This window comes from Xenopus laevis, chromosome 7S (assembly GCF_017654675.1).
Source record: "Xenopus laevis strain J_2021 chromosome 7S, Xenopus_laevis_v10.1, whole genome shotgun sequence".
NCBI lineage: Eukaryota > Metazoa > Chordata > Amphibia > Anura > Pipidae > Xenopus > Xenopus laevis.
In genome coordinates, this window is record NC_054384.1 from 93,349,068 (window position 1) to 93,376,206 (window position 27,139).

The window sequence follows — 27,139 nt, forward strand, 5'->3', positions numbered from 1 at the left end:
TGCTTGGAGCCAATTATTCTTTTTTTTTTTTGTAATGAAGACACCTTTTTTGTAAAAATTCTTAAAGGAAACAATTCAAGAGGAAAGGGAAGTACATGTACAAAGCCCTTCATGATTCTTCATTAAAGAAGAGCAGAATTGTGAAAGTGACTAAAGCGCCAAAGTCAAACAAGGGACAAAAACAATTCTTCTTCCATCATTTGAATTTTTTTTTTAAAAAAACTATATTTGCAGCTGCTGCCATTTGCCATATATGTGGACTGCCATGTATCATCTGCTGACGGTGTTAGTCAGTGTTACTTTTAACGTGAACTCAGTGCTCCGTGTTGGTGCTCTGCAGGCCCGGCGGCAGGGTAACCAAACACAGTCACTGCCAATGTTGCTGGCACACATTAAGCGCCCGCCGGCTTCACAGAATGCTTCTTCCGGAAAGAGCCAGTTTGTTCCAGACATGTGCTATGGGTACTTTGATGTGATGGGGCAGTTTGATACCACCTTTAACTGTACAACAGGTACATTCCGCTACTGCTGTGGTACTTGCCACTACCGCTTCTGTTGTGAGCATCGCCACAAGCGATTGGACCAGGAAAAGTGTAGCAACTATAACACCCCATTGTGGGCGTACACAACTCAATCTATTACAACCAGTGCCAACAGCAAGCAGAATCACAATGAACACTCCGACCAGACCAATAGCACCGTCTATGTCATATGTGGTGTAATTAGCTTCACTCTAGCTGTGGGCATTGGAGCCAAGTTTGCCTTCAACAAGGCCTCCCGACAAGCCCGTGGGAGAGAGATCGATGTACCCAGGTGAGATATAAAATACTCATCCAATGCTTTTCATATCATGCGCTACAGAAATGGAATTACTGGTCCCAGTTTTTCACAATGGGAAATAGCCCCGTAACCATTTTGATATGAGATGATTTGTCTTCTAGAAAATAAATATTAACTTGTTTTCTATATCATGTGAATGATTATGTATAGTGATGTGTGAATAAATTCGTCAGGCACAAATTCGCAGCGAACTTCCACGTTTCGCCGCCGGCGAAAAAATTCATCAAAAAATGTTGTATGCGCGCCGGAAAAGTCGATTGCATCAAAACTGGCGCGTCTCAACACTATTCAGACACCCATTAACTTTTATTCGCCGTCTCGATGTTTCGGGAGAACTTCACCCATCACTAGTGATGTATATAATATGCTGCAAAAAAACAATAGCTGGCTGAACTGGGGGATTTTAAAGAATATTAGTATTTTATGCCTTTAAATAAAACCATTTGCACCCTAACCACCCCAGATGATAGCATTATGACCATTATAGAAGTCCATACAATTTATAAGATGCATTTCTATTTTTCCATTGAAAACCCCCATGTTACCTTCTTTATTTTTAACTACTATGCGATTTTTTTTTTTTTTTTTACACTCATTCCCCTGAGATAGTGAACCTTGTATAAATCAGTCCCTCCCTTCTCCTAATTGCTGCCAGTGTCTCGTGGCTACATGGTCACATGGTCCACCCTCAGTACAGAGGGTGGAACAAACTAAAAATGATATATTGATCAAAATACTTACTCTACCACTAATGTTCTTTAAAAGTCAAAGAATCCAAATAAAAAAAACTTACAGTATACTTTTCTGCAATCATTATTACACCCAATAACAAAAATAATAAATATGTCATTATTTTAAAGAAGGCAGAATCTGTTTCCAAGTGCTATTGTTTGTCTTAATTTATGGCCCTTTTAACTATGAATGCATAAGGCCAGGACCTTAAAGGAACAGTAACAACAACAAAAAAGTGTGTTGAAGTAATGAAAATATAATCTACTGTTGTGCTGCACTGGTAAAACTGGTGTCTTTGTTTCAAAAACTCTACAATAGTTTCAACAAGCTGCTGTGTAGTCATGGGGGCAGAGACACAGGTTACGCAGCAGAGATAAGATCTGTAGTAAACAATGGGATTATTCAGAATTTATCTGTTATCTACTGTGTATCCTGTGCTTGAATGGCTGCCCCCATGGCTACAAAGTAACTTGTTTATATAAACTATAGCTGTGTTTCTGAAGCAAAAGCACCACTTTTAACCGTGCTGGGCAACAATATATTATTTTATTATAATCTTCATTCCTTTAAACCACTTATATTTTTTGGTCTTACTATTATTTTAAATGGTCTCTCTACAAAGCATCGCATGAGAGGCAGGGGTGGAGGTATCAGTACTGGCCAAGCCACATGCCAGTAGGGTTGCCACCTGGCCAGTATTTTACCGGCCTGACCGGTAAAAATTATATTTATATGAATGTTATTAATAGGGAAAAAAATCTAAATATATAGGAAGGCCGGTATTTTTTTTTCAAAAAAGGTGGCAACCCTACATGTAATTGTCAGAAAATAACAGAGCCAATACCTGTATGATGCAGCAAATGGGGTTATCCCAACTTAATTACATGGTGCTCATGACACTTCACAAACTATTAAACATGAAGAAAAGGACATGTGGTCCCGAAACATTGGATAGTGTATGAAGTGTCATGAGCACAATGTAATAAAGTTGGGATCACCTTGTTTGCAGCATTATACAGGTGTCAGCTCTGTATTTTCTCACCATTAATGGCCTCACCATTTTGCATTGCCAGTGATTTGTTTTGCTGTTTATGAAATATCGTATTTTTGTGTCATGAAGCAGGACTCTTCTAGCTAATGTGTGGTCCATTGTGCTGGAAGATACTTCAATTATTTTATTGTGTATAGGTGTATTATTTAATGACACAAAGAGACCCCATATACCACTGTTTTTCACTGGAACCCTCCATGGTGTTCCTCTACCTTTGTAGATTAGCTAGAAAAAGAGGCATCCTGTTGATTTCATCAGGAATAGTTCTGCAGCATAATATTCTTTGCAAATTTGATGTAGTTCCTTTGAAGGACCTTGAAGCCTGGAGCTGGAAACAGGGCTTGATTCACACCACTGTGTTAGGCAGGTCATCTCTGAGATAAGATACTTGCTCTGGGCTGTTTCATCTCCACTGTGATTCTTGTACATTACAGAAATGTAAGATAGGGCTTCTCACATGAAGGCATTCAACCAGAAATTCTGTGCATGTTGCTATTAAACACCAAACTGAGAAAAACAAAACTACCACTGATTGTCAGTTTACTAAGATTAATATATGTTTGCTAATACTTTACCTTGAGGCTAATGTCACAACGGGCGACTTTCCCACGGCGATTAAACACGAGGTAAGTCGTCCAAACTGTGACAAATTGTCCTTTAGGTGGTACATGGGAGAGTGTCAACTGCAACACTCACTCGTGAAACAGAGCTGTCAATAATGGGCCCCTTAGTTAGCTAAAGTGAGACCGCACATCAGCTTCATTCACAGCCAGCCAATTGCAATGAGTTTACCTGGAGCATTATCAGTAGCCAGGGGAAATCAGTTGCTCTTGATGTCAGTAAAGCCTCCCAGTAATGCATTATTACTGGCTGATGGCACAAGGGCATATTCTCTGCCATGTTATTCGCACTGAATAAACAACCAAAATTCTTTTTGCTTTTTGCTTACCATCAAGATGTTAAATATGTAATAAAGAAATATTTATGAACTTTTTAAAATTGTAAAATTTATTCTTAACTAATAAGATCCTAGGTGGTGTCCTTAGGACTATTTTGACCATGGACACGCCTGTCATTTTACACAATACATGTCCACTTGGTATCTCCACATACCAACGCAATAACCATATATATGGGCCTTCCCCTCCTAGGTGACCATATTGTAGTGATGTGCAGGGCCCGCAACCGACCCAACCCCCAACCTCCCTCCATCCTTGCCTGCCCGAGCCCGACTTCCAGGTTCCTTTTATAGACCCGTCCCACAAATGACATCACAAAAGGGGCGTGGCGAGCAGGCGCACGGCTATAAAAGCGGAAGCCAAAAGTCGGAAGTCGCAGTGTGAGGAAATGGGGGGGGGGTGTAGATACATATACTATTATATTAATAATATAACATATCATGCCTACATCCTGTTGAGCAAGTTTTTGCATACAAACTCAGTTTTATACATGGCCGGATTTGCCCTGAGGGTGCCCAGAGGCCAGTGTCCTCCGTCGGCCCCTATCACTCTCTATATAGCACGATTGCGCATCCACTAAGAAGCCGGCGTCCTCCGTCACCCCTTCCTTCTCTCAAGATAGCGCTCACGCGCATACTCTTAGCTTGGTTTCGGAGCACTAGCTGATCGGCGCTAGTGCTCCGACAAAAAACTGCTTGTGCGGCTGGGCGGCATGCCGCCCCTTAATTGATGCTGCCCTAGGCCCGGGCCTATGAGGCCTTGCCGCAAATCCGGGCCTGGTTTTATAGCTCCTGTAGAAAACAGCTACAATTCCAAGACAACCATTTGATATTGAAATTTGTGTAAGGGTGTGATGTGGAATGTAAACTTCCTGGAAGACTAACTTTGCAGACACTGCATAAATTCACAAATTCATATGTAACATAACATAATGGCATGCCCAAAATTGATATGTTTTACAGGGGCAAATGGGGGTGCGAGGTCGTCTCGAACCCGACCAACCCGCGTTTCCCGCTGGTATCGGGCCAGTCCGCACATCATTACCGTATTGGACAAAGACAGGACACAACGGCAATAGTAAAAAGCGATAAGAGAGAAAATAATAGGAAATGATCTAAAACAAGGGCAATTAGAGAAAAAAGGAATGCACAAAACAGTGTCTGGCAGAAAGGGGGAGAGCTAAATAATCTAGTAACCTAGGGTGAACGATAAAGAAGTATTAGGAGAATAGAAGGAATGTGAAATGTGAAAATAATAAGGGTTCAGGGGTGAACCAAAGGGGAACAATAGAGAAGGGAACAAACCCGACAGAAAACTGCAGAACGTAAAATAAAAATGATAATAATTAGAAGGTGTAAAACACAGCAAAAATCCAAAAGAAGTAACTAAACATAAATAAAGCAAGTCAAAACATGCCATTAGCATACTCCCTGTTCAAAGAATGGACCATATGGGCGGCTAAATCAATAAGGCTGTTGCTATAAATGTGAACAATTCTTTGGTTTCTTAATAAAATATAACACATGGATAGTGATAAGTGACATTTTTCGTCAGGCTTTGCTGTGAAAAAAGGCCCTTATACTATTAAAAAAAAAAAGTTGCAGTAAAAAAAAAAAGAATTCAGTCACAGTGGAAAAAAGAATTTTTGACATTTTGGGAATTATTGGCAAAGTAAAAAGGGACAGATTTGCTCATCACTACACATGGAAAACGAACAGCCCCTCCAGGTGCAAGGGTGAATGGGACTACAATTGTAAATGACAAAGTCCATTTTTGATTGTTTAGACCTTGAATATTCAATTAGTTAATATATTGTTTGGTCCAAAAGCTGAATAATCATTTTGTATGGGAAGTGAACCTTCCAGGATGCCCCTTCCAGTTGACTACCTACCGCACAAATGCTTTAGGATCCCAATCCCCAAACTATAATGGAGATAATCTGGTTCCTGCGTGTAAACTGAAATTGTACATCAATCAGGACCACCAACAGGGCACATATAGTCCTAGGACCCCCATGGGCAGCAGCATCTGTGGTCTTTATTATTCCATCTTAACCCACTTCTTCTCTTGTCTTAGTTTCCTGTTGGTGGAAGAGATGTCATACAGGAAGAGTTTCATTTCATTTCTATTTTATGATGGGCTAGGAAAAATCTTCAGCAGAATGATCAAAATCTTAAAACAAGGTGTAGCATTTCCAACGTCAGCTCTATGTGTGTAGGAGCAGTCCCATACTGTATAAGCAGAGAGAAGTGATGAAAGATTGATCCTATTTGACCTAATTTTTTTCAATAATAGGCAATAATGCATTTATTGTCATACACATAAATCCCTCGATTTAACGCTTTAAATGTCTCATTTCCCACTGTTAGATTCATTTAAAGACTGTTTACTATCTCACAAGTGTATTTCCCAGGTAATAAATCAAAGACATAGCATTATACGGAGGGGTTGATGCACTCACTGTCAACTGAGACCACTGGACAGAATTCTGGTACAATATTAATGCATTTCGATTGCTTGAAAAGACAGACTGGCTATTATTGAATAAATAGTGTGCAAAAAAAATATATTCAACCTTCTTAATGTTGCAAATCTGTACTATAGACCAATTCAATTCTATGGTATTGGCCAATATCTTACTGAATGGATTACATTTTGTTTAAATTGTAAAATCAGTTGTTCAAAGAGTTACACATCTCATTCCCTGGCTTAGGGTATTAATATGAATGTGATCCTCTCTTTGCTGTTATAAAAGCTTCTACTCTTCTAAGAATACTAAAGTAAATTAAAAATTCTCACTAAATTGAGGCATATTGCTGATTTGCAAAAGCAGGGTCGGGACGCCAGTAAAAAACCCGTTGGGTCCCAGCTCTTTTGGTGCTCCACCAGCCCAGACCCACTCCCGGGACTCCTTATGCTCTAGTGGCTAGGGGAGAGAAGACCGTGGCCCGGGCGATGGTGCGGGGGCCCTGAGGCTGCAAGCCCATTGGGCCCTGGGCCCCCCAGTCCGACACTGTGCAAAAGCATGAATGATGTTGAGAGCAAAGTTGGGGATGAGGACTGGCTTGTAGTTGGCATTCTAGTGAATTTTGCAGGTGTTCACTTGGTTTAAGGTCAGGTCTCTGTTCAGGCCAGTCAAGATTTTCCATTCCCGTCTCTTCAAAATCAGTCTCTATGGAAAGGGCCTTCCTAAAACTGTTGCCGCAAAGTAAACACTTTGACAAAATTGTCAAGAATTTCATTGAATAGTATAGTGGTACTTGTGTTAGTGATGTAGTCAATTCCAATAGTTGCATATTATTATATGTTCAACAGGCAGCACTAATAATATTACTTTAGATAGAGCTGACCAATTGTTTTCTATAAAGTAGCCAAACCATTTGACATACCACAAAGCTGAGGGCCGGATTATAAAATGATATATTATTATAGAGATCTTGAGTAGGTTGTTGTCATAAAAGCACCAGGCAGGCTAAACATGGCCTCTTGGCCTCAAGTCGTGCAGTCCTACTTTCATTGATACCACAGTTGATGTCTTAGGGGTTTTTGTACCCCAGTTCCCAGACAACATCAAGCAGTGGCTACCAAAAAGACCAGAAGTGTTCCAAGTAGTCATTCTTGGTCACAAGTGTGTCATTGACCTTAGATCAAACGTATTTTCTGCCATATTATTAGCAAAAAAAACAGTAACCATTTCTGTCATTATTTCAGAACTCTTGTAGATATCCTTCGGCACCAATCAGTTCAAGGGAACCACACTGAAAGAAACAATAGCACAACTCTCAATTCAGGAATCCATGATAACGGGCTATCACGCCAACCCAAGAACCTCTACAACCCAGTCAAATCTGCCAAGAGCAACCATGGTGAGTAGACACTGACATTAAAGGGAAACAATTTGTTGAACATCAACAAAATGTTTGAGTTTTGGCTAGTGCTGAACATTTCAGCAACACAACTATTACAATGCCACAATTTAGCATAAAGATAAGGAACACAGACACAATATTTTGTTAGATTAGCCAATAAACAATTTAGAAAAACAAAATATTGGTAATAAAATACAAGGTATCAGAAGACAAAAAAAAATACTCTTAAAGTTAATGTTTGCAGTATTCTACAGTCATTAGACAGTGGCAGACTGTCATCTTGGCTAAGAGTATATTGTAGGGGTTGCAGTTCCCAACAGACTGTGGTTTTTACATCTGGGGCTTAAATGATGGTTTCTATTCTCTTATCACACAGAAGTGTGCCTCGTAGTTTTCCACATGGTTTTATAAAAGAGTAGCCAGTCATTAGAAGCATACATTCACATTAAGGTGGTCATGCAGCTACTTATTCCGAGAAAAAAAACTGATCAGGATGCAACGAATTCAACATTTTAAAAAATTCCGTTAAATACTGAATTCATAACTAAAGAATTCAAACCCTAATTTGTGTATACAAAATCATGAATTTTTTTTTTAAAAAAAAATCCGGTTTTAGGTGTTGTCATAATTGAGAAAACAAACAGATGATAATTAGGGATTGGATTTAGTCAAATCTAAATCCTGGAAAAAGGGATTGCAATCGACCAAATCCTTAACTGAATCTGGGATTCATTTCTAGGACTTGGGGTGCATTTCTAGTTCTTTTGCTACTTAAAAATATTCCATATAATCTAATCTAGAACACAGGTTCACCCAAGGTTGGGGATAATTGCTGGCCTAGATATTTGTGGGAAGCACAGCCTGAAAGCCAGTCAGGAAAATATTTTGGGCAACCACTTGCTTTTTTGTGGCATACATATTGTTGGATTATTGAGATGACAATGTTTGATTTAGAGGAAAAACAGATCCGTAAACAGATATTTTGATTGACCAAGAAAGGGATCTGACTTATGTCAGTGTGTTCAGAATTAAAGAAAGGAGAGACAGATATCCCTTCTTGGTCACCTAAACAATAAGGACAATGAAAGAGTCCCAAAGTGACCCAACTTTTTAAAGTGACTTATTTCAAAACAGGGGGTAATAGTTGTCCCCTACTATTATTAGTATATTGTGTTAAACACTTAAACCAATTCGCTCATATAGCGTTCTTTGCTCCAACCAAATAAATAATTATATATAAATATAAAGTGCCAGTGCATTCAATTGACTAAACAATTAACCTCTGTTGAGGCTTCAATTAATTAATTGTACCAGAAATCATTAAAGTGACTCAGTGCTGAATTGTTGCTTAATTCATAAGGATTATTTTGAAATATCCTTATGAAATTAAGCAACAATTCAGCACTGAGTCACTTTAATAATTTTTGGTACAATTAATTAATTGTACTAGGGGACAACTATTACCCCCTGAGTAGAAATAAGTCACTTTCACTTTAAAAAGTTGGGTCACTTTGGGACTTATTCATTGTCCTTATTGTTTAGGTGACCAAGAAGGGATATCTTTCTCTCCTTTCTTTAATTCTGAGATGACAATGTTGTCATATATCTTTTATGATAAATCCATTGACCAAAAAGCCTAGAAGACACCGGTCTTGTGTGAAGAAGAGATAAAAAAAACGCTTATAAAAATAATCCCGGTTTATTATAGGGAGGACAAGTATGCTTGGGTTTAGTATAGAAATAATAAGAGTCTGCTCCATGCTAATGCTGAGAGTTGTGATATAGAAGGCGGCTTCAATGCAAAGGGCACTTTATTTTATAAAAATCTGAGCTATGGTACAATCAAGACAATTGTATTAATCTGGGATCTGCATTTACACCACATGCACCCTATGCATTACACACCTACAATTTCCCATTCATGAATGTACAGCAAGGTACTCTAAACAATGAGGATTGTTGGCAATTTAGATTCAATTGCTTGTTTTGAACTCAGCTTGTTTGCTATGGGAGCTTCCCATGCAGCCCTGTTTCTTTGGCACAATAGAATGCATATCCTGAAAATCTATAGCTGCCAGCCTTTTCCTCCTTACATATAAATAGTAAGGAGAATATACCAACATGATTCCAACTGAGAAAAAGGGTTTGCCCTGCTAGCCCATTTTCTTATCTGTATTAAAAAAAACTTGGGGTTATGTAATAAAAGGCACTAAGTTTGCCCAGGAACAGTAACCCATAGCAGACAATCATCAGGTAGCATTAACTGGTCACCTGTTTCAAAGCAAACTTCTCATTGGTTGCTAAGGGTTACTACTCCTGGGCAAACTTAGAATCTTTTATTACATATGGGGAATTTTATTTGATCCTTAGCCTACCTAAGACTGGCAATGATGTATGCCCTATACCAATGATATTGTAATTATTCTACTTGTTCGTCTGGGCTTTCTCAGAGTGCATTGGTATTCATGCTGAGATAGGAGTGACAGTATTCTGTTATCACATAATCACTCCATTTTCTAAAACTGCATTTCTGCACTCTACAGTAATGGAGTATTATTTTCTGTTCTATCAGAGCAGTGATGTCCAAACTTTGGGGCTATAACAGTGATGGGGGGGCTCAGGCTGAAGGTCAAGTCGCATGAGATTAACACTTATTTGCTAAACTATCACTTCTAGGAACTATGGCTGGATACCCAATGCAGGTACGGGACCTGTTACCTAAAAACCCGTTATCCAGAAAGATCGAATTACAGAAAGACAGTCTCCCATAGACTCCATTTTATCCAAATAAACCAAACTTTTAAAAATAATTTCCCTTTTCTCTGTAATAATAAAACAGTAGCTCGTACTTGATCCAAACAAAGATATAATTATTCTTTATTGGAAGCAAAATCAGCCTATTGGGTTTATCTGATGTTTACATGATTTTCTAGTAGACTTAAGTGATGAAGATCCAAATTACAAAAAGATCCATTATCCGGGAAACCTCAGGTTCTGAGCATTCTTGATAACAGGTTCCATACCTGTACCATAAAGTTTCACTCTACAGGTATGGGATCTGTTCTCTGAAAACCCATAGACTCTATTTTATCCAAATAATTAAATTTCCTTCTTCTTTGTAATTGATCCAAACTAAGATAATTAATCCGAAATGAAGCAAAACAAGTTTATTTGGGTTATTTGATGTTTAAATATTTTTTTTAGTAGACTTAAGATATGGAGATCCAAATTAGAGAATGAACCCTTATTCAGAGAACCCCAGGTCCCAGAATTCTGGATAACAGGTCCAATACCTCTATCTTTAACATTATCAGCTAATGGGGCTCTTAACAAAAGTTGGCCCTCCAAGGGGGTCTTCAACCAAAAAAGTTTGATATCCACAGCATCAGATGGCCATGACCTATGCCTGCTTTCTTATGTCTCAATGTAATTCTCCTACCGCACACCTGTAGTTCACCAATCCTGCAGTTGGTGGTGCGTTCCTTCCGTTGACCCGGCCGGGTCCCTTAGCAACCAATGTGTATAAGAAACGGATCCGCACACACGCTGATTAATGCAGTCGGGGAATATCCACTTTTATTCAGCCACCAAACATCATGATGTGATGTTTGGTGGCTGAATAAAAGTGGATATTCCCCGACTGCATTAATCAGCGTGTGTGCGGATCCGTTTCTTCTACACATTGCTTTCTTATGTCTCCCACTAAGACAGCTTTTCTGTAAATGAGAATTTCAGCAATTAATGATGCTGTACGTGCTGTTACACCAGAAGAGACACAAAAAAGACATTTTTGTTACCCACAATACCGCATTGAATTCCAGAATAATTGCAAATGTGAATGTAGTTGTGTCAGCCAGAGTTGCACCCAATGCATTAAAACAAAGGCAACTGTGCATGACTGCATCCTCAAACTGAGTGCCAGTTGCAGCTGTCATTTTCAATGCAGAGACTGGGTTGCTTTTGGAACAAATTAGAATTTGTATTTTCATCATTTCTCCCTCTTCAAAAGGGCCCAGGACAAATGCCCTCTTTGTCCTGCTTGGAAATATTTCCTGTATTCATTGCGATATACCATAGTTAAATGCAAATAATGTCTCATAGGGCACACGTCACTATTTAAGGAAGAACATAAGGTACTCTAAGTCTAAGCCAAGACCTCATGCCTTGCGTTTGCATGCATTCTCAGTGTCACGGGGAAAAAAGATACATGGAAGTACTTTGGGTCTGTTTAGCTATTCACTAAGTAAATGCGGAACAGCAAAGGTCAGCTGCGAGCTGGTAATGCTCTGTTATACATTAGTCACAGTGTTTAGTGTACAGGCAATACTTCATACACTTTGCAATAATTACACACAGGGTCTTGATTTCAATTTTCACGCCTTGGCGAAGCCATTCCATTGCAAATAGTCTCATTTGATCCAGCAATTAATATTCTTGTTACCAGCACTGCCCCTGACTTTTCAGATCAGTGCCTTTGGTAGAAATGACAGTGCAGAGCTGGTGTTATTGTACACAGCAGAGCAAGAGGCATTTGTAAACACTTGTTTATGTGAAGCGACTTTGAAAGGAGAACAATCGCTGCCTTTCAGTGCTGTAGATGAAGCAGCAGGTGTGATTTTTCGCATCCAAACACAAAATGAGAAATCTGTCATGGGTGTTAATAAGGAACACGTTCCATCAGATGTTACTATTCAAGAAGACATGGGCAAAGAATCAGGTCTGTTGTAACAAAAACAAATGTAGTGAGAAGCAATGAATTATGGAGACAATGTGGCTTATATAGAAACTGGTCGCTAAAGTCTAGTGCCATTTGCCAGTTGGCCTATAATAGTGGGCTGGTGCACAGGCAGTAGAAAAATAACTAAATGGCATATTCTTTGTGCATCTTGGCACACTGCATGGGATATTCCATCGACCTTCCTCCTGCCTAGGGTCCCATTCATATTGCAGTGTCTATGCCAGTCAATACGTTATTTTCTAAAGTTAAGTTATAAACAGTTTAAATAGCATTCATCTCTACTGGAAAATCTAGAACTGAATTAGGAGTTAAGCTTTTCTCATCAACCTGAATATGGCCCATTATGTGAAGGCCAGTGACATAAGCACAGACCCATGCCCTCCCATGCAAAATCTGAGCCCTACCATGCTGTCCACTTTGCCATGCTCCACACTTGTCACCAGCTTCTTAATTCCTCTCATCCATTTACGTCCCCAACATTTCTATGGGGGTCTCCTGATCATTTCTCAGTGCAGCAGTGTCAGGACCAAATAGCTCTGATTGGTTTGGAGTCAGGACCAAGGAGGAAGCTGTATGCAGCAAAGGTATCCGAAGGGTTAATCCAGTTCATAGCCATTGTCCAGGCAAAAGATCAGGGCAGGCAGTAGTGATGGACGAATTTATTCGCCAGGCGCGAATTCGCGGCGAATTTGCGCGATTCGCCGCCAGCGAATAAATTCGCGAAAATTTGGTGTCAAAAATGGGCGCTGCGTCAAAAACGGGCGCCGGTGTCGAAAAAACGGATGCCGGCGTCAAAAACGGGCACCGGCGTCAAAAATGAGACGCCGTTTCGCAAATTTTTCACCGTTTCGCGAATTTCGGGAATTTTTCGGCGAAGCGAAACGGCGCAAATTCGCCCATCACTAGTAGGCAGCAATTAGCAAAGTCACAGTCATGGCAGGATGTCAGGAACAGATAAACTATAAACTTTATTTATAGTTACCAAATAAATGCAGGAGCATTCCAAAGAAAACCATACCTAATCTGTGTAACTATGGCTTCATTTTCCTTAGGAAGCATTATACTTATTTTTTCCAGTTCTAAACGGTAGTTTGATCTCCCCGTTGTGTTTTATTGCAGTGTAATAGTGAACATTTTCATAATTATCTCTATATGTTTGAGGATAAATTACAGAGGGGCAGGATTGTCTTAATTTAGAGAGCAAGGAAATCAGATCTGGACTGGGATTCAAAATAGGCCCTGGCATTCCAAGTACACAGAGGTCCAAGCAGCCCCCACCAACCCAATTAATAGTGACTGTCTATGGCATCTTACAACAGCCCCTCTGTCATTTGCCACATAATCCAGTTCGGGCCTGAAGGGAACACAATAGGGGTCTCCTACATTCCATCATCTGCACCTCTAGCTGTACCTCTCATGAAGGCCTGTTGCATGGTAGCAAAAACAACAGAAAGCTCCAGGGTCTTCTTCTACTGCTGGTCAGCCACTGGAATGTCTTTAAATAAATATTGCATTTTCATGTTGAATCAAGACATGTAGCCTAAAGATGTAGTTAGAACACTGTGGAGGGAAAAGACTTCCAAACAGACTGCAAGCCGGTCATATACTTTGAAATACTTCTATCTGCTTGAAGAGTTAACACCCTTGCAGACAATATAATTACAAGCGCTGAACATCTCCGTTTCTCTGTTCTAAGGACCCAAGGGGAAACATTTAATTTTTGTAATTAACATGGATCCCCAGTCTATCTACTGAAGGAAAAGAACAATGATAAAAATGCAAATGAATAATGTTTTACCCATTCTGGCTCATGCTAATTGGCACCCTACTTGCCAGTTTCCTTGGCCGAGGATTAAATAACCATATAGACTAAAGTAGCTTTCTTATTTACATGCTGTGTCTAGGAAATGTAAGCGCTTTAACTCTCTGTCATAGGTATATCACACGTATGGCTTGTGCTTAGAATATTAGATATCTTTGTCCAATCAGGGATACATTTTAAAGGGTGCCCTTACCAATCCAAGCAAATTTAAAGGAGAAGGAAATCAACCAAGGCAGCTATTGCCAATAGATTAGGCACAATAGTGCAACATATAATACTATATTTATTCTCCAGAATGCTTTTCCATACCTGAGTAAACAGCTCTAGAAGCTCTCTGTTTGTTTAGGATAGCAGCAGCCATATTAGCTTTGTGTGATGTAACTTCCTGCCTGAGTCTCTCCCTGCTCACTCATAGCTCTGGGCTCAGATTACTGCTGTGAGGGAAGGATGGAGGGGGAACTGAGCATGCTCAAGCCCGAGCCCTGGAGGTTTAAGCTGAAAAAAGCAAGTGTAATACAAAAGCCCATGTGTACACAATAGAAGGAAAGAAATGCTGTGTTTCTTTTGACAGGGGACTCAGAGCAGCATTATTTTGAGGGTTTACTGGTATATTTATATAGACCTTTCTGATAAGGCTTACTTGCTTTTAACCTTTCCTTCTCCTTTAAATATCCTAACAAAAAAACATAATCAGTGATCAATTAACCTACCTTTATGTTTTGAGGAAACTGGAGTAGCTGAGGGAGCCACATGTAGAACATCCGACTGGCTCACCGAGAAAAATCTCACTGGGCCCTGACCCTTTTGGGCAGTGTCTGCAAGATAGCTGCCCACAGGCACCACTGCTCCCCCTGCTGTGCATCCCACTGTGGAATGTGGGCCATCTTTATTTTTTTTTTGCTTTGGCTGGGGGTGGAGTTGGAGTAGGGAGTGGCTGGGTGGTGGATCCTTCAGTGGCTGGGTAGTGGGCCCTTGAGTCAGATGCCCAATGGGCCCCCTGGGTTACCCCAGTTCAGCTTTGTATAACAGTGTCCCTGCTATAGTATCCAGGGTAGACATTTTCCACAAAAACCTTAAATGTTGTTCATGGCCAGCCTCCTCCAGTGTGTTATATCATCACAGCAGGCACACCATTGGCTTAACATTTGCTCTATTTCAAATATCCCATGGCATCCAGTAAGAACGTAGCATGTACTACTGATTGAAATCAAATATCTGATGATGATTGCTATGATGGGTTGTTCACCTTTGAGTAAACTGTTATAGAAAGTGATATTTGGAGACAATTGGTTTTCAGTTTATATTTGTGTTATTTGCACTATTCAGCTTTTTTATTCAGCATCTCTCTAGTTTGCAATTTCTGCAGTCTGGATTCTAAGATCTAAATGACCTTAGCAAACAGACACCAATATGAATAAGATACTGGAATATGAATAGGAGAGGCCTGAACTTAAAGAAGAATAATAAAATTAGCAATAACAATACATTTTAGCCTTACAGAGCATTTATTATTTAGATGCGGTCTGTGATGCCCATTTGAAAGCTGGAAAATGTCAGAAGAAGAAGAAGGCAAATAATAAAGGAAAACCAATTCAAAAGTTGCTTAGAATTCATTAACATACTAAATATTAAGTTAAAGGTGAACCACCTCTTTAAGATGGCCATATGGAGCTGGTAAACACTGCTGAACCTGCCCCTCCATACTGAGTTGGCAGTTTATAGCTGATCAAAAATTGCCAGAATATCTATAGGGCAAATTAGAAAATGGGGACTGCATGGGCAGATTAATTGGTATCCATAGGAATTATGCATTATGGATGCCAAATGATCAAACCATCCCACTTTGATCCAGTCCATTGGTGGACAAATAGTATACAGATCCTGTAGTTTGGCAACCCCGCCAAAGAAATGGATATTACACTGCACCCCCAGCTTTGATTAACTTGGAGCAGCCAGTGTCGGACTGGCCCACCGGGATACCAGGAAAATTCCCGGTGGGCCCAGGTGTTAGTGGGCCCTTTTGCTTCTAAACATTTGGCCTATTTCATGGTCATTCCCTATTTCTTTATGGGGAAAATGCTTAATAATGGGAGGATATTGTAAATATATATAAAAGACTAGGAGAATAAAGGGGTTGAGTGAGTAGAGGAGGAATAATAGTTTGGAAATGTCCACGGTCTAAGTTTTTCTGGTGGGCTCACGTTCTTTGGTTTTCTGGTGGGCCCAAGGTCTAAGGCTTTCTGGTGGGCCATTGGCATCCCAGTCCGACACTCAGTGGCGTAACTAGTTGTTACTGGGCCCCATAGCAAATTCAATTTAGGGCCCCAAAATATTTATAAGTTGGCCTATTTTACCAAGATATATTAAAATTGCTAATTAATTAGGGTCTCACTGGGCCCCCTACACTCCTGGGCCCCCCTGCAACCGCAGGGTCTGCTTCCTCTATAGTTACTCCCCTGCCGACACTGGGAGCTGCTATAAAATTGTCCCTTTATAATTCCCTATAGTAATTTTATTTCTTTTATGCAGAACCTAATGCCTGATTGCAATCAGTGCCACCTGTCTAGATTTTGTAGAAGCCGCCTTGGTTTTGGTAACTTGTGGCTACAGCCGCCAAAACAACGAGCCTAGGGGAGCACATAGGGATTTGGCTTTTAGGTGTTCCCCTGGACTGAAAGGTGACATGATAGTAGCCCCATGTTTAGAAATATGCCACTCTATGGAGATGGGATCAGGGCTCAGTGAGTGATATATATACCCATATACAGGGGGGTAAGTACAGAGGAAGCAGACCCTGCAGTCACAGGGGGAACCAGGAGTGTAGAGGGTTTAGTAAGGTCCTAATCAATGTGAAATTTCAATACATCTTGGTAGAAAAGGTCAACATTTAATGGTAATTGAATTTGGTGTCCAATAACATCTACATACTAATGCCACAGCCCACATACTGTGCAAAGGCTTCAAACACAACATCTTTGACTAAACTCCAGCGATATATGTGCCCAGGCTGTACAGCGATCATCCTTCAGTTCCAATCTTCCTTATCCTCCCTTTCTTTTCTATATTTACATTAAACGATCACCAAAAGACTCCGTATCAGCTAATAGGTTACTGTGGCAACCAATCCATGACCCAGAATGCATCACTTATTTCCCTACGTTTTGCTTCAACTATTTTCTTTTTCCCTATTTATCTCTTTTTTTTATTATTCTACCTCCCCCCTTTTTTTCTTTCAAGAATGGAACGACTCTCCCTATCTGCTTGCCATGGGCAAATAAATTAGCACAAATCAAATGGCAGAAATGCCGCGGCTTTGCTTCGTGTAACCCCTCGGAATCTATGACAACTCTCTTTCATATCATTGCTTAAAACTGCTCTGATTATTTCTGGATGTGAATGTAATTCCTATGGCTCCGGCTGACAGAACTGTGCATGAATTTCCATATTAATTAGAAGGGAAGTGAGTGCTTAATCAGCGCCACATTCACAAGTGCTGAAATGAATTCTATTTTTTTGTAGACATTCTGCTGGTCGGAAGAATAATAAGGAACCTATTATAGATGATATATTGGAACCATTATTCAGCATAGCCTTCTCTTCCTGCATGCTGTGCTGCTTTTATGTTTAAATGACTGGCCTCTAACAATAAATATAACGCAATGCGTTCAGTAGGGTCTGCCTCGGGGGATTTTTTATTTTAATGATTTCTAATTAATATACACCAAGGGGCTCATTTACAACATAGGAGCCAAGGTTTAAAGAGCAAAGCATTTTGCCAACCCCAAGTTACAGCTCCCTGAATGGAGCACAAAGAGTTGCACCTGTCTATTTGCCGGTGCTGCGTACAAGAGGGAAGGCATATGGGTGGGGTGTGGGCAATTCCTGCTTCATCAATGCCTTTAAAGGGGTTGTTCACCTTAAATCAAACTTTTAGTATGCTGCAGAGAGTGATATTGTGAGGCAATTTGCAATTGGTTTTCATTTTTTATTATTTGTGGTTTTTGAGTTATTTAGCTTTTTATTCAGCAGCTCCCCAGTTTGCAATTTCAGCCACCTGGATGCTAGGGTCCAAATTACCCTAGCAACCATGCATTGATTTGAAACAGGGCTCTTACAAATGAGCGTTTGAAACCGTTCAGCCGCAGGGGAGCACAGGAGTAGACGCATTCAGTTTTTTTCAATGGGGCTGTACTCACACAGGCGCATGTAGGTGCCGAATGCAGGTTGAGACACAACATGCTGCATTTTTTCTGCGTTCGGGGGCCTACATGCGCCTGTGTGAGTACAGCCCCATTCTACTCCTGCGCTCCCCTTCTCAGGAGGGTTTCTCAAAGGTTTCCATGCAATTTGACATTAAAAATCATCATAAAATGTATATATATTTGTTACAGTTACCTCTCCATCCCAAGGCCCAGTAGAGGCAGGAAGATGGGTTACCATTGCTTCGGACCATCATAGTTATGCTTGTAGCCATGGTTTGTTTGGACTTGACATGTGAAATGGAATTCTGCTAGCAGGGAGGCAACCTTGTCCCTTTAAAGGCGACATGGAGCTGCTGCATGGCTGATTAGTTAGTCCATTCAGGTACATACTAGGTGGGTGTGGAGAGTCTGCATCAGGTATCTGAAGTGACTGCTAATCAGCCACAAATAGATGTGACATGCCCCACACATTCTGGGTCCCCACAGAACAGACCACGGGAAAGAAGAAAAGGAAATGACTTATGGCAGAGACCAGGATTAGCCAATAACAAATAAGGAAGATGCAGTATTAATTATTAGCATTATTATTGTTACTATTGATGGACATAATACACTCTGCCTGAAAGAAATAGAATTTGTTATTATACTATGAGCCCCGGGCTCTTCTCAGCTCATACCCGCAATAAAAGACCTTGTATGCCCCATCCCAAAGGGATATATCTAATATTCTGTTACAGTCCTGCTTCATGCCTACAGTAGTTAAGGAGTGAACAGCTGGCACGAATGCAATCACACATTATTGTTACTATTATTATCGTTATTAACACACAAAGTGCCCTCATATTCCACTGCACAGAACGTTGTTTACATCAAACGGACAAATTACATACTGAGAATTTTGCTCAAAGTAGGAAGACTGAGACCCAGTAAATAAAGATACTCAACAGGTAAGGCATGTTCTTCTGCTTGCTCATTAGAACTGATTTCTGCATTGGTGGTTTAGATAAACAACGGCGCCACCCAGTGGTCAAGGGAGAGTTTTCCTTCGGAATTACAATGAATCACTGCCTATTAAGTGAATATATTTTAGCTCCAACTTGGGTCTCTTTGGGGCAAATTTATTAAAGGGCGAAGTGACTAACGCAGGTGAAAATTCGCCAGCGAAGGAGATAGACTAGCGGTACTTCGCTCCCTAATGCCTGGTGAATTTGCGCTCTGGCGAATGGATGTAACTACACAAATTCACTAAGATGCGGAATTTACTGAACGTTACCTCTTGTGCCGGACCAGGCAAAGTGCAATCGAGTAGATAGGAGTTCCTCAAAAAATAGTTGAACATTTTTCTAAGTCCCAAAAAACGCTGGCGTCTTTTCCTTTTTTCAGGGTGATAGGCTGCAAAAGAGCGTAACATTTTTTTGGGGTAACCGGCTTCCGCCCTACATTTCCTAACATACAGTATGGCACATAAACTATACACTGGGCTCATGTGTAGGGCAAAATAACACCTCTATTTTATTTTATGAAGCGTTCCCTGGCTTGTGTAGTGTAATGTATTTGGTGCTACATATACGTCCATTGTACTTTAGTGTAACTTCGCTGCTTGGCGCAGTAACGCTAGCGCAACTTTGCCAGTGTTCGGCGCCCTGGACGCAACTTCGAATTTTAGTGAATTAGCGTTGTCCTGGCGAATCTACGCCTGGCAAAGTGTTGCGCTGTGAGCAAAGCCTTCGCTGACGAATTTTCGGAGGTTAGTGAATTTGCCCGAACAATTCAGTGGTGTTTTGTTTGTGATTAGGCTATGAACTGTTCAATTATCTTGTTCTCTATTACAGGAATAGGATCTATTATCCAGAATGTGTGAGACGTGGGGTTTCCAGATAAGCATACCTTAAAGGAGAACTAAACACCCCTTTAGCTAAAAGTCGCCACTGGCCCCCTCTGCACAGTCTTACCCCTGAACTGTGTCCCCTCTAGAAATACTAACCGCACATGCAGAGTCAGCGGAGCTCATGGGTGCCATCTTCCGGCGCTTCAGTATTCTTCGGGTCCCTTCAGCAGTTTCCGTTACTTTTGGTGAATGCGCAGTTGTCGCAAACCAGAAGATTGCTCCAACTGTGCATTACGAAGATTAGCGAAACTCCGAAGATGGTGATCGTGAGCTCAATTCAGGAGTAACACTGTGCAGGGGGGAGGCAGGGAGGGGGGCCAGTGGGGACTTTTGGCTAAAGGGGGGTTTCGTTTTCCTTTAAGTCTGCTAAAAATCTTTAAATCAGTGGCGTAACTATAGAGGAAGCAGACCCTGCAGTCGCTGCCCAGCTGCTCTCTTACCCAGTGTCGGACTGGCCCCCTCTACCAACATAGCGAATGGCGGCGTTCGAGCGGCGCATACGCACAGTCGCAACGAACTCGGCGCATCGCATTAGGGGGGCAGGGGGCCCTGGACCTGCAGTCCCGGTGGGCCCGGGGCCCCCCAGTCCAACCCTGCTCTTACCTGATACACAAGTCGGGCGGCAGTGGGCAGAGCCAGGGTGAGGAGTGGGCAGGGTGGAGGTGGGACATGGGCAGGCCAGAGGCAGGGTGGGAAGTGGGCGGGAGGATGGGGATCGGAGTGCACCGGGCCCTTCTAAAGATTTCTTTGCAGGGGGGCCCGGTGCACACGACACGCTTTAAATAAACCCAATAGGACATTCATGCAGCTTAGTTACCATCAAGTACATGGTACTGTTTTATTTTATTATCAGAGAAAAAGGAAATCACTTTTAGAAATTACATTTATTTGCTTAAAAAGGAGTCTACGGGAGATGGCCTTCCTGTAATTTGGAGCTTTCTGGATAATGAGTTTCCAGATACACTACTTGAGCCCACTTGCTTTGGATACCAGCTACACTCAATGAATATTCTGCAACGTGTTTCGCTGGAACAGGACCATGCGATATACATATAACTTTATTTGCTGTTCTTACAGATAACCTGCATCATAATTTCATCCTGACCGTCAACAGCCCAAAGCATGCATCTACTCTGGGTAAGTGTGTGACGTGTAACCAATGTAACATACATGTTCCACGGGACTGTAAAGGGTATTTTTATTCAATGATATATCATGTAATATATTTGAACTATAATGCCACCAATCAGATCAACCAACACTCCCAGTATAGATAAATAGTGTTCCTATTCACAGCAACCAATCAGATCTTTGCTACACTGGTGCAGCTTAGCATGTAGGTCAGTAAATGAGCCTCTTCATCAGTAAAACTTCAGTAGGGAAAATTTTGATGGACCGGAGTTCAGCAATAACTGAGGTTTTGCATTTTTTCTTAAAGGGGTTGTTCATCTTTGAGTTAAAGGAACAGTAACACCAAAAGTGTTTTAAATATAATGTACTGTTGCCCTGCCCTGGTACAACTGGAGTGTTTGCTTCTGAAAAGCTGCTATAGTTTATATAAACAAGCTGCTGTGTAGCCATTCAAGCACAGGATACACAGTAGATAATAGATAAGTTCTGAAGAATCTTATTCTATACTACTATTGAGTTTATCTGTTATCTACTGTGTATCCTGTGCTTGTATGGCTGCCCCCATGGCTACACAGCAGCTTGTTTATATGAACTATAGTAACGTTTCTGAAGCAAACACACCAGTTTTGCCAGTGCAGCACAACAATACATTATATTGTCATTACTTTAAGACACTTTCATGTTTTTGTATTACTGTTCCTTTAACCTTTGGTATACTGCAGATAATGATATTCTGCGGTAATTTGTATTTGGTCTTAATTTTTTTGTTATTTTTAGATTTTTAAATAGTCAGCTCTAGGAATCGGAGTTTCAACAGCTATCTGGTTGCTAGGGTCCAAATTACCTTAGCAACCAGGGAGTCATTTAAATGATAGACTGATAGGAGAATAGGAGAGGACCTAAAACAAACATATGTTATAAAATGTAACAATAATATTGGAGCCTCACAGAGAAATAATTTTAGGCTGATGGGGTCAGAGACCCCCATTTGAAAGATGGAAAGAATCAGAGGATGAAGGCAAATAAGTCAAATAAAAAAATAATTAAAAGTTGCTTAGATTTGGTCATTGTGCAACATACTAAAGGGTAAATTTACTAATCTGAGAAATTTCGCCAGCAACGGCTTCACAGCCATCGCAACACTTCACCATGCGAAAATTCGCTCAGACAACGCTAATTTACTACAATGCAAAGTTGTGTCCGAACGCTGGCGAATTTTCACTAGCGTTACTACGGCAATGCAAGCAAATCAAAGCGAAGAGATCATTAGAGGTCTTCGCTCGGGCTAATTTGCATACAGCAAGAAATTTAAAGTTGAATGGACGTATATGTTGCAGCAAATACATTACACTACACAAGCCCAGGGAACCTTAATAAAGATATATTGCCCAACACATGAGCCCACTGTATAGTTTATGTTCCATATATTAGAAAATGTTTGGACTTAGAAACTTTTTCCATCAAAAAATATGATGTAAGTAGCAGAAGAATGAGGAAGATCTATGTACTCCAATGCACTTTGTCTGGTCTGAGCTGGAGAAGGCAAGTCTGGCAAAAGAGGTAACGTTCAGTAAAATCCACATCTTAGTGAATTAGAGTTCGAATCACCGCTAGCGTCAATCCCCTTTCCCTAGCAAAGTGGCACCTGCGCCTGTTAGTAATTCCGCGAAGTCCCTGAAAACGGTAACACTGGCGAATCTTTGCCAGTGTTAGTCACTTCGCTCTTTAGTAAATCTGCCCCTAAAAGTTATCTAAAAGGAGAACCACCCCTTTAAAGTCTTTAGACAGGATTTAGAATACTGAATAGGGGGTATTTTCTATAGCAAATCTCTCTGATTATCTTGTCATCAGATATCGCAAAAAGATCACTTAACTACTGGGGACCCTGAATTTGTGTCTCAAGGTCAAAGCCTTCATCTAGTATGTCTTAATTGTAAGAATTATAATCCAGTTAAGAAGCATTGATCTTCAAGATGAACATGGTCCAGCGCAATTCCATCTCAAAGAATCTTTGGAGGAAATTTACTAAAGGGTGATAGGCTGCAGAAGATCATACATTTTTTTCTGGGGTACCCCTCTTCCCCCCTACATTTCCTAACATATGGCCCATAAACTATACACTGGGCTCATGTGTAGGGCAGTATAACAACTTTATTTTATTTTATTAAGGTTTCCCTGGGCTTGTGTAGTGTAATGTATTTGCTGCAACATATACGTTCATTTAACTTCAACTTCCTGCCGTATGCAAATTAGGCAACGCTAGCGCAACTTTGCTTTGCTTGCCACAATAACACTAGCGCAACTTCGACATCGCTCGGCGCCCGGGACGCAACTTCGGATTTTAGTGAATTAGCGTTGTCCTGGCGAATTTATGCCTGATAAAGTGTTGCGATGTGAGCGAAACCGTCGCTGGCGAATTTTCGGAGGTTAGTGAATTTGCCCCTTTAATACTTATTGATGCATGAAATGAATATTTTCTGGAGTCTGGGGTTTCTTTCTACCAAAATCTGATTAAAATATGAACTCTTGGTTATCTAGCAATGAGGTAGCACTAGCCAACTGTTGTAGAGCTAAATAGGAGCTGACATTGGCTGCATTGTTTCAGTGAGTCAGAACCTATAGTACAGAAAGTGACAAATGCTTCTTTCAAATGCATTTACATTTACAAATAACACCCCTCCCCTCTTCATTTTTTTTATAACAATTTGGGTGTCTCTTCCTAGACTACAGAATGAACAATATACAGCTTCCAACTTCTTCTTCCACAAAGTACAACACCATGTCTTTCTCCCGCTCCTTCCACAATCTCTCGCATTTGCCACCATCCTACGAGGCTGCCATCAAGTCTGACATCAGCAGATACTCTTCCCTCAAGAGACTTGGTAAGGACATATACAGTCTGAAATGAATATCCACCTGTCTTGTTAGCTTGTATAGTAACATGGTCGTCCATAGTAACACAGTAACCCGGTAACACGTAGTAACATATTGTAACATTGTAATATAGTAAAGCAAAGTAAACTATTGTGAGATATAATAATATGGTAACAACTTTGGCATAAACATAGTAGCATATAGTGTGTAACACAGTAACATATAGCAATATGGTGTCATTAAAATGGAGTAACATAGCAACATAGAGTAACAGATTAACTTGTGATTTAGCATAATATAGTAAAGTTTGTAACATAGTGTAGCATAGTGCAACACAAAATAACATGCTGTAGTAACCTAGTACCATATAGTAACCCAGCAGTAGTAGCAGCATAGTAACACATAGTAACAATAGAATTCAGAGAGATTATTATATGTTCTCCTTATATATTTATACATAGTTATCATATCCTGCCCTTAAGCGCCTCTTCTACAGCATGAACATCCCCAACTTGGCCAGTCTTTCCTCATAGCTAAGATTTCCCATACCTTTTACCAGCTTAGTTGCCCTTCTCTGTACCCTCTCTAATACAATAATGTCCTGTTTGAGTGATGGAGACCAAAACTTTACGGTATATTCTAGATGGGGCCTTACAAGTGCTCTATACAGTGGAAGAATGACCCCCTCCTCCCGTGACTCTATGCCCATTTTAACACAACTCAAGACTTTATTTGCCCTTGATGCTGCTGACTGGCATTGCTTGCTACAGCCTAATTTATCATCTACAAGGACTCCAAGGTCCTTTTCCATAATGGATTTGCCTAGTGCAGTCCCATTAAAGGTATAAGTGGCTTGGATATTTTTACATCCCAGGTGCATGACTTTACATTTATCAACAATGAATCTCATTTGCCACTTAGCTGCCCAGATTGCCAGTTTGTCAAGATCCTGTTGCGAGGATGTCACATTCTGGATGGAATTAATTGGGCTGGATAATTTTGGGTCATCTGCAAACACTGATACATTACTTACAATTCCCTCCCCTAAGTCATTAATGAACAAGTTAAATAAAAGTGGACCCAATACAGAGCCCTGAGAGACCCCACTAAGAGCCTTACTCCAAGTAGAGAATGTACCATTAACAACCACCTCTGTACCCAATCCTGTAGACAGTTTAGAAAGCAGTCGTTTGTGGGGCACTGTATCAAACACTTTGGCAAAATCCAAATAGGCTCCACATCTACTGCTCCCCAGCTGTCCAGCCTACCCTACATAGACACCCCCCTCCCTGCTCCAGTAGCATATGTTACACCTGGTAAATGCTCCTACCCCAGGGTGCCATCTTCTCCTCTTCGGTAATCTTCAGGAAGAGAACGGCATAATGACGCATGTGCAGTTGGAGCAATCTTCTGGTGCGCGACAACTGCACATGCCCCGGAAATTGCAGAAGCGCCGGAAGAAGACCTGAAGATTACCGAAGAGAAGAAGCATTTACTGGGGGAAACACCTAGGCTGGGGGGGGGAACAGGGAGGGGGGTCTATGTAGGGTAGGCGAGTAGGGGTTTTTAAAATTAAGGGTTTGATTCTCTTTTAATTTGGAAGGAGAGGGGGGGATAATATTATGTGTAAAAATTGTCTACCGCGCAACATGTTTGCCTAATGAGTCTTTTTTTGTTGCATGTGAAACTGACCAGCAACCAAACTCAGATTGTATTTGTTTTGTGTTTATATGTGAATCAGAAAAAGATATGGATGATTTGTACCTGAAAAGGAAACACCTGGCCGAATTAACCCGTGGTACGCTCCCTCACCATGTCATCAAAATGAACTACGATTATGATGGCTATCTGGAAAAATCTCAAGCTCCAAGACGAGTAATGTCTCAGGAGCATATTCTCTCAGACAATCACTATCCTGTTCATTATGATTACACCATACCTAGAGACCGCCTTGTCTCTCAAGAACGCCTTCTTTCGAGGGAGGTGTTGCACTCACAAGAACACCTGCTTTCTCCTGAAAGGATGCACCACCGTGGCCCATCACCATTTCAAGAAATGCGCCTAGTCCACCAGAGAGCTCAGTCCCACAGCAATGTCTGTGCCAGCACCCCAATGCTTGACCGCCATCACATGATAAAGATGAACTCCCATCCTACATCTTCCAACTCACCCAAGACTACTTGGGACATGGGCAACCACACAGCCAACAGGCGACAAGCCTTTGCTGCCAAGCGCCAAAACACCATCGAGCAGCTTCAGTTCATCCCTGGACATCTCCCAAGTCAGCATCTGCGCACAGGCAGCAAGAACGAGGTCACTGTTTAAACTCCTTATTTTGGCCGTTTCTTTTTTTCCCTCCTTAGAATAAGAGGCAGTTGGTTTTTGTACTGTAGTTTCCTGCTTTTTCTCGTTGCTTTACGTCGAATCGCTATCATAAAACCTAAAGTACAGGCAGAAGACAATATTAATTTGAGTCCTTGTAAGGACAATGTTTTAATGTTTCATTCACTTTTTTAAAAAACATAATCCAACTGCCTCCACCGCCAAGTTCATGATTCAGTTCTTGGCACCAACAGATGTCAAAGATAATGATATCTTTAAGACAAAGACAAGCAAGCTGGAAACAGGAAACATAGCACTGGCTTCTCAGCTGGGACCACCAGGTGGTCACATAAAAAGTAGAACCTCATGATGGTAAGAAACCGTTCAGTTCCACCGTAGATTGAGCTGAAGGAAACAATAAGCGTTGTTGAGGTGTTTGGCCAATTTTAGCTAGCAAGAAGATAATGGAGCCAAACTGTGACCCTTGTGTGCTCTAATCAGGTCAAGAACTGTAAAGTTGCACATTTTTTATCTCTGTTTCTGTATGAAAAATGTGATATACTGCATTTTGGATGGACACAAAAATGCCATAAAATCTTTACATGGAGAATGTTTTTAAACAAAACTATTGTCTTGAATGAGAAATCAAAAAGAACAATACCTTGGTTTGATAGATGCCAAAACTGTGTCGTTCATATTCCAGCTGGACAA

The 27,139-nt window shown here is 40.8% G+C and overlaps 1 protein-coding gene across 1 annotated transcript; it reads left to right on the forward strand.

The window, feature by feature from the left end:
- shisa7.S (shisa family member 7 S homeolog) lies at window positions 1-27,139 on the forward strand. Its single transcript, XM_018228093.2, has 5 exons — window positions 1-813; window positions 7,294-7,448; window positions 21,179-21,238; window positions 23,956-24,114; window positions 25,848-27,139. The coding sequence occupies exons 1-5, from the start codon at window positions 254-256 to the stop codon at window positions 26,429-26,431; spliced, it is 1,518 nt and encodes a 505-aa protein (XP_018083582.1). The 5' UTR covers window positions 1-253; the 3' UTR covers window positions 26,432-27,139.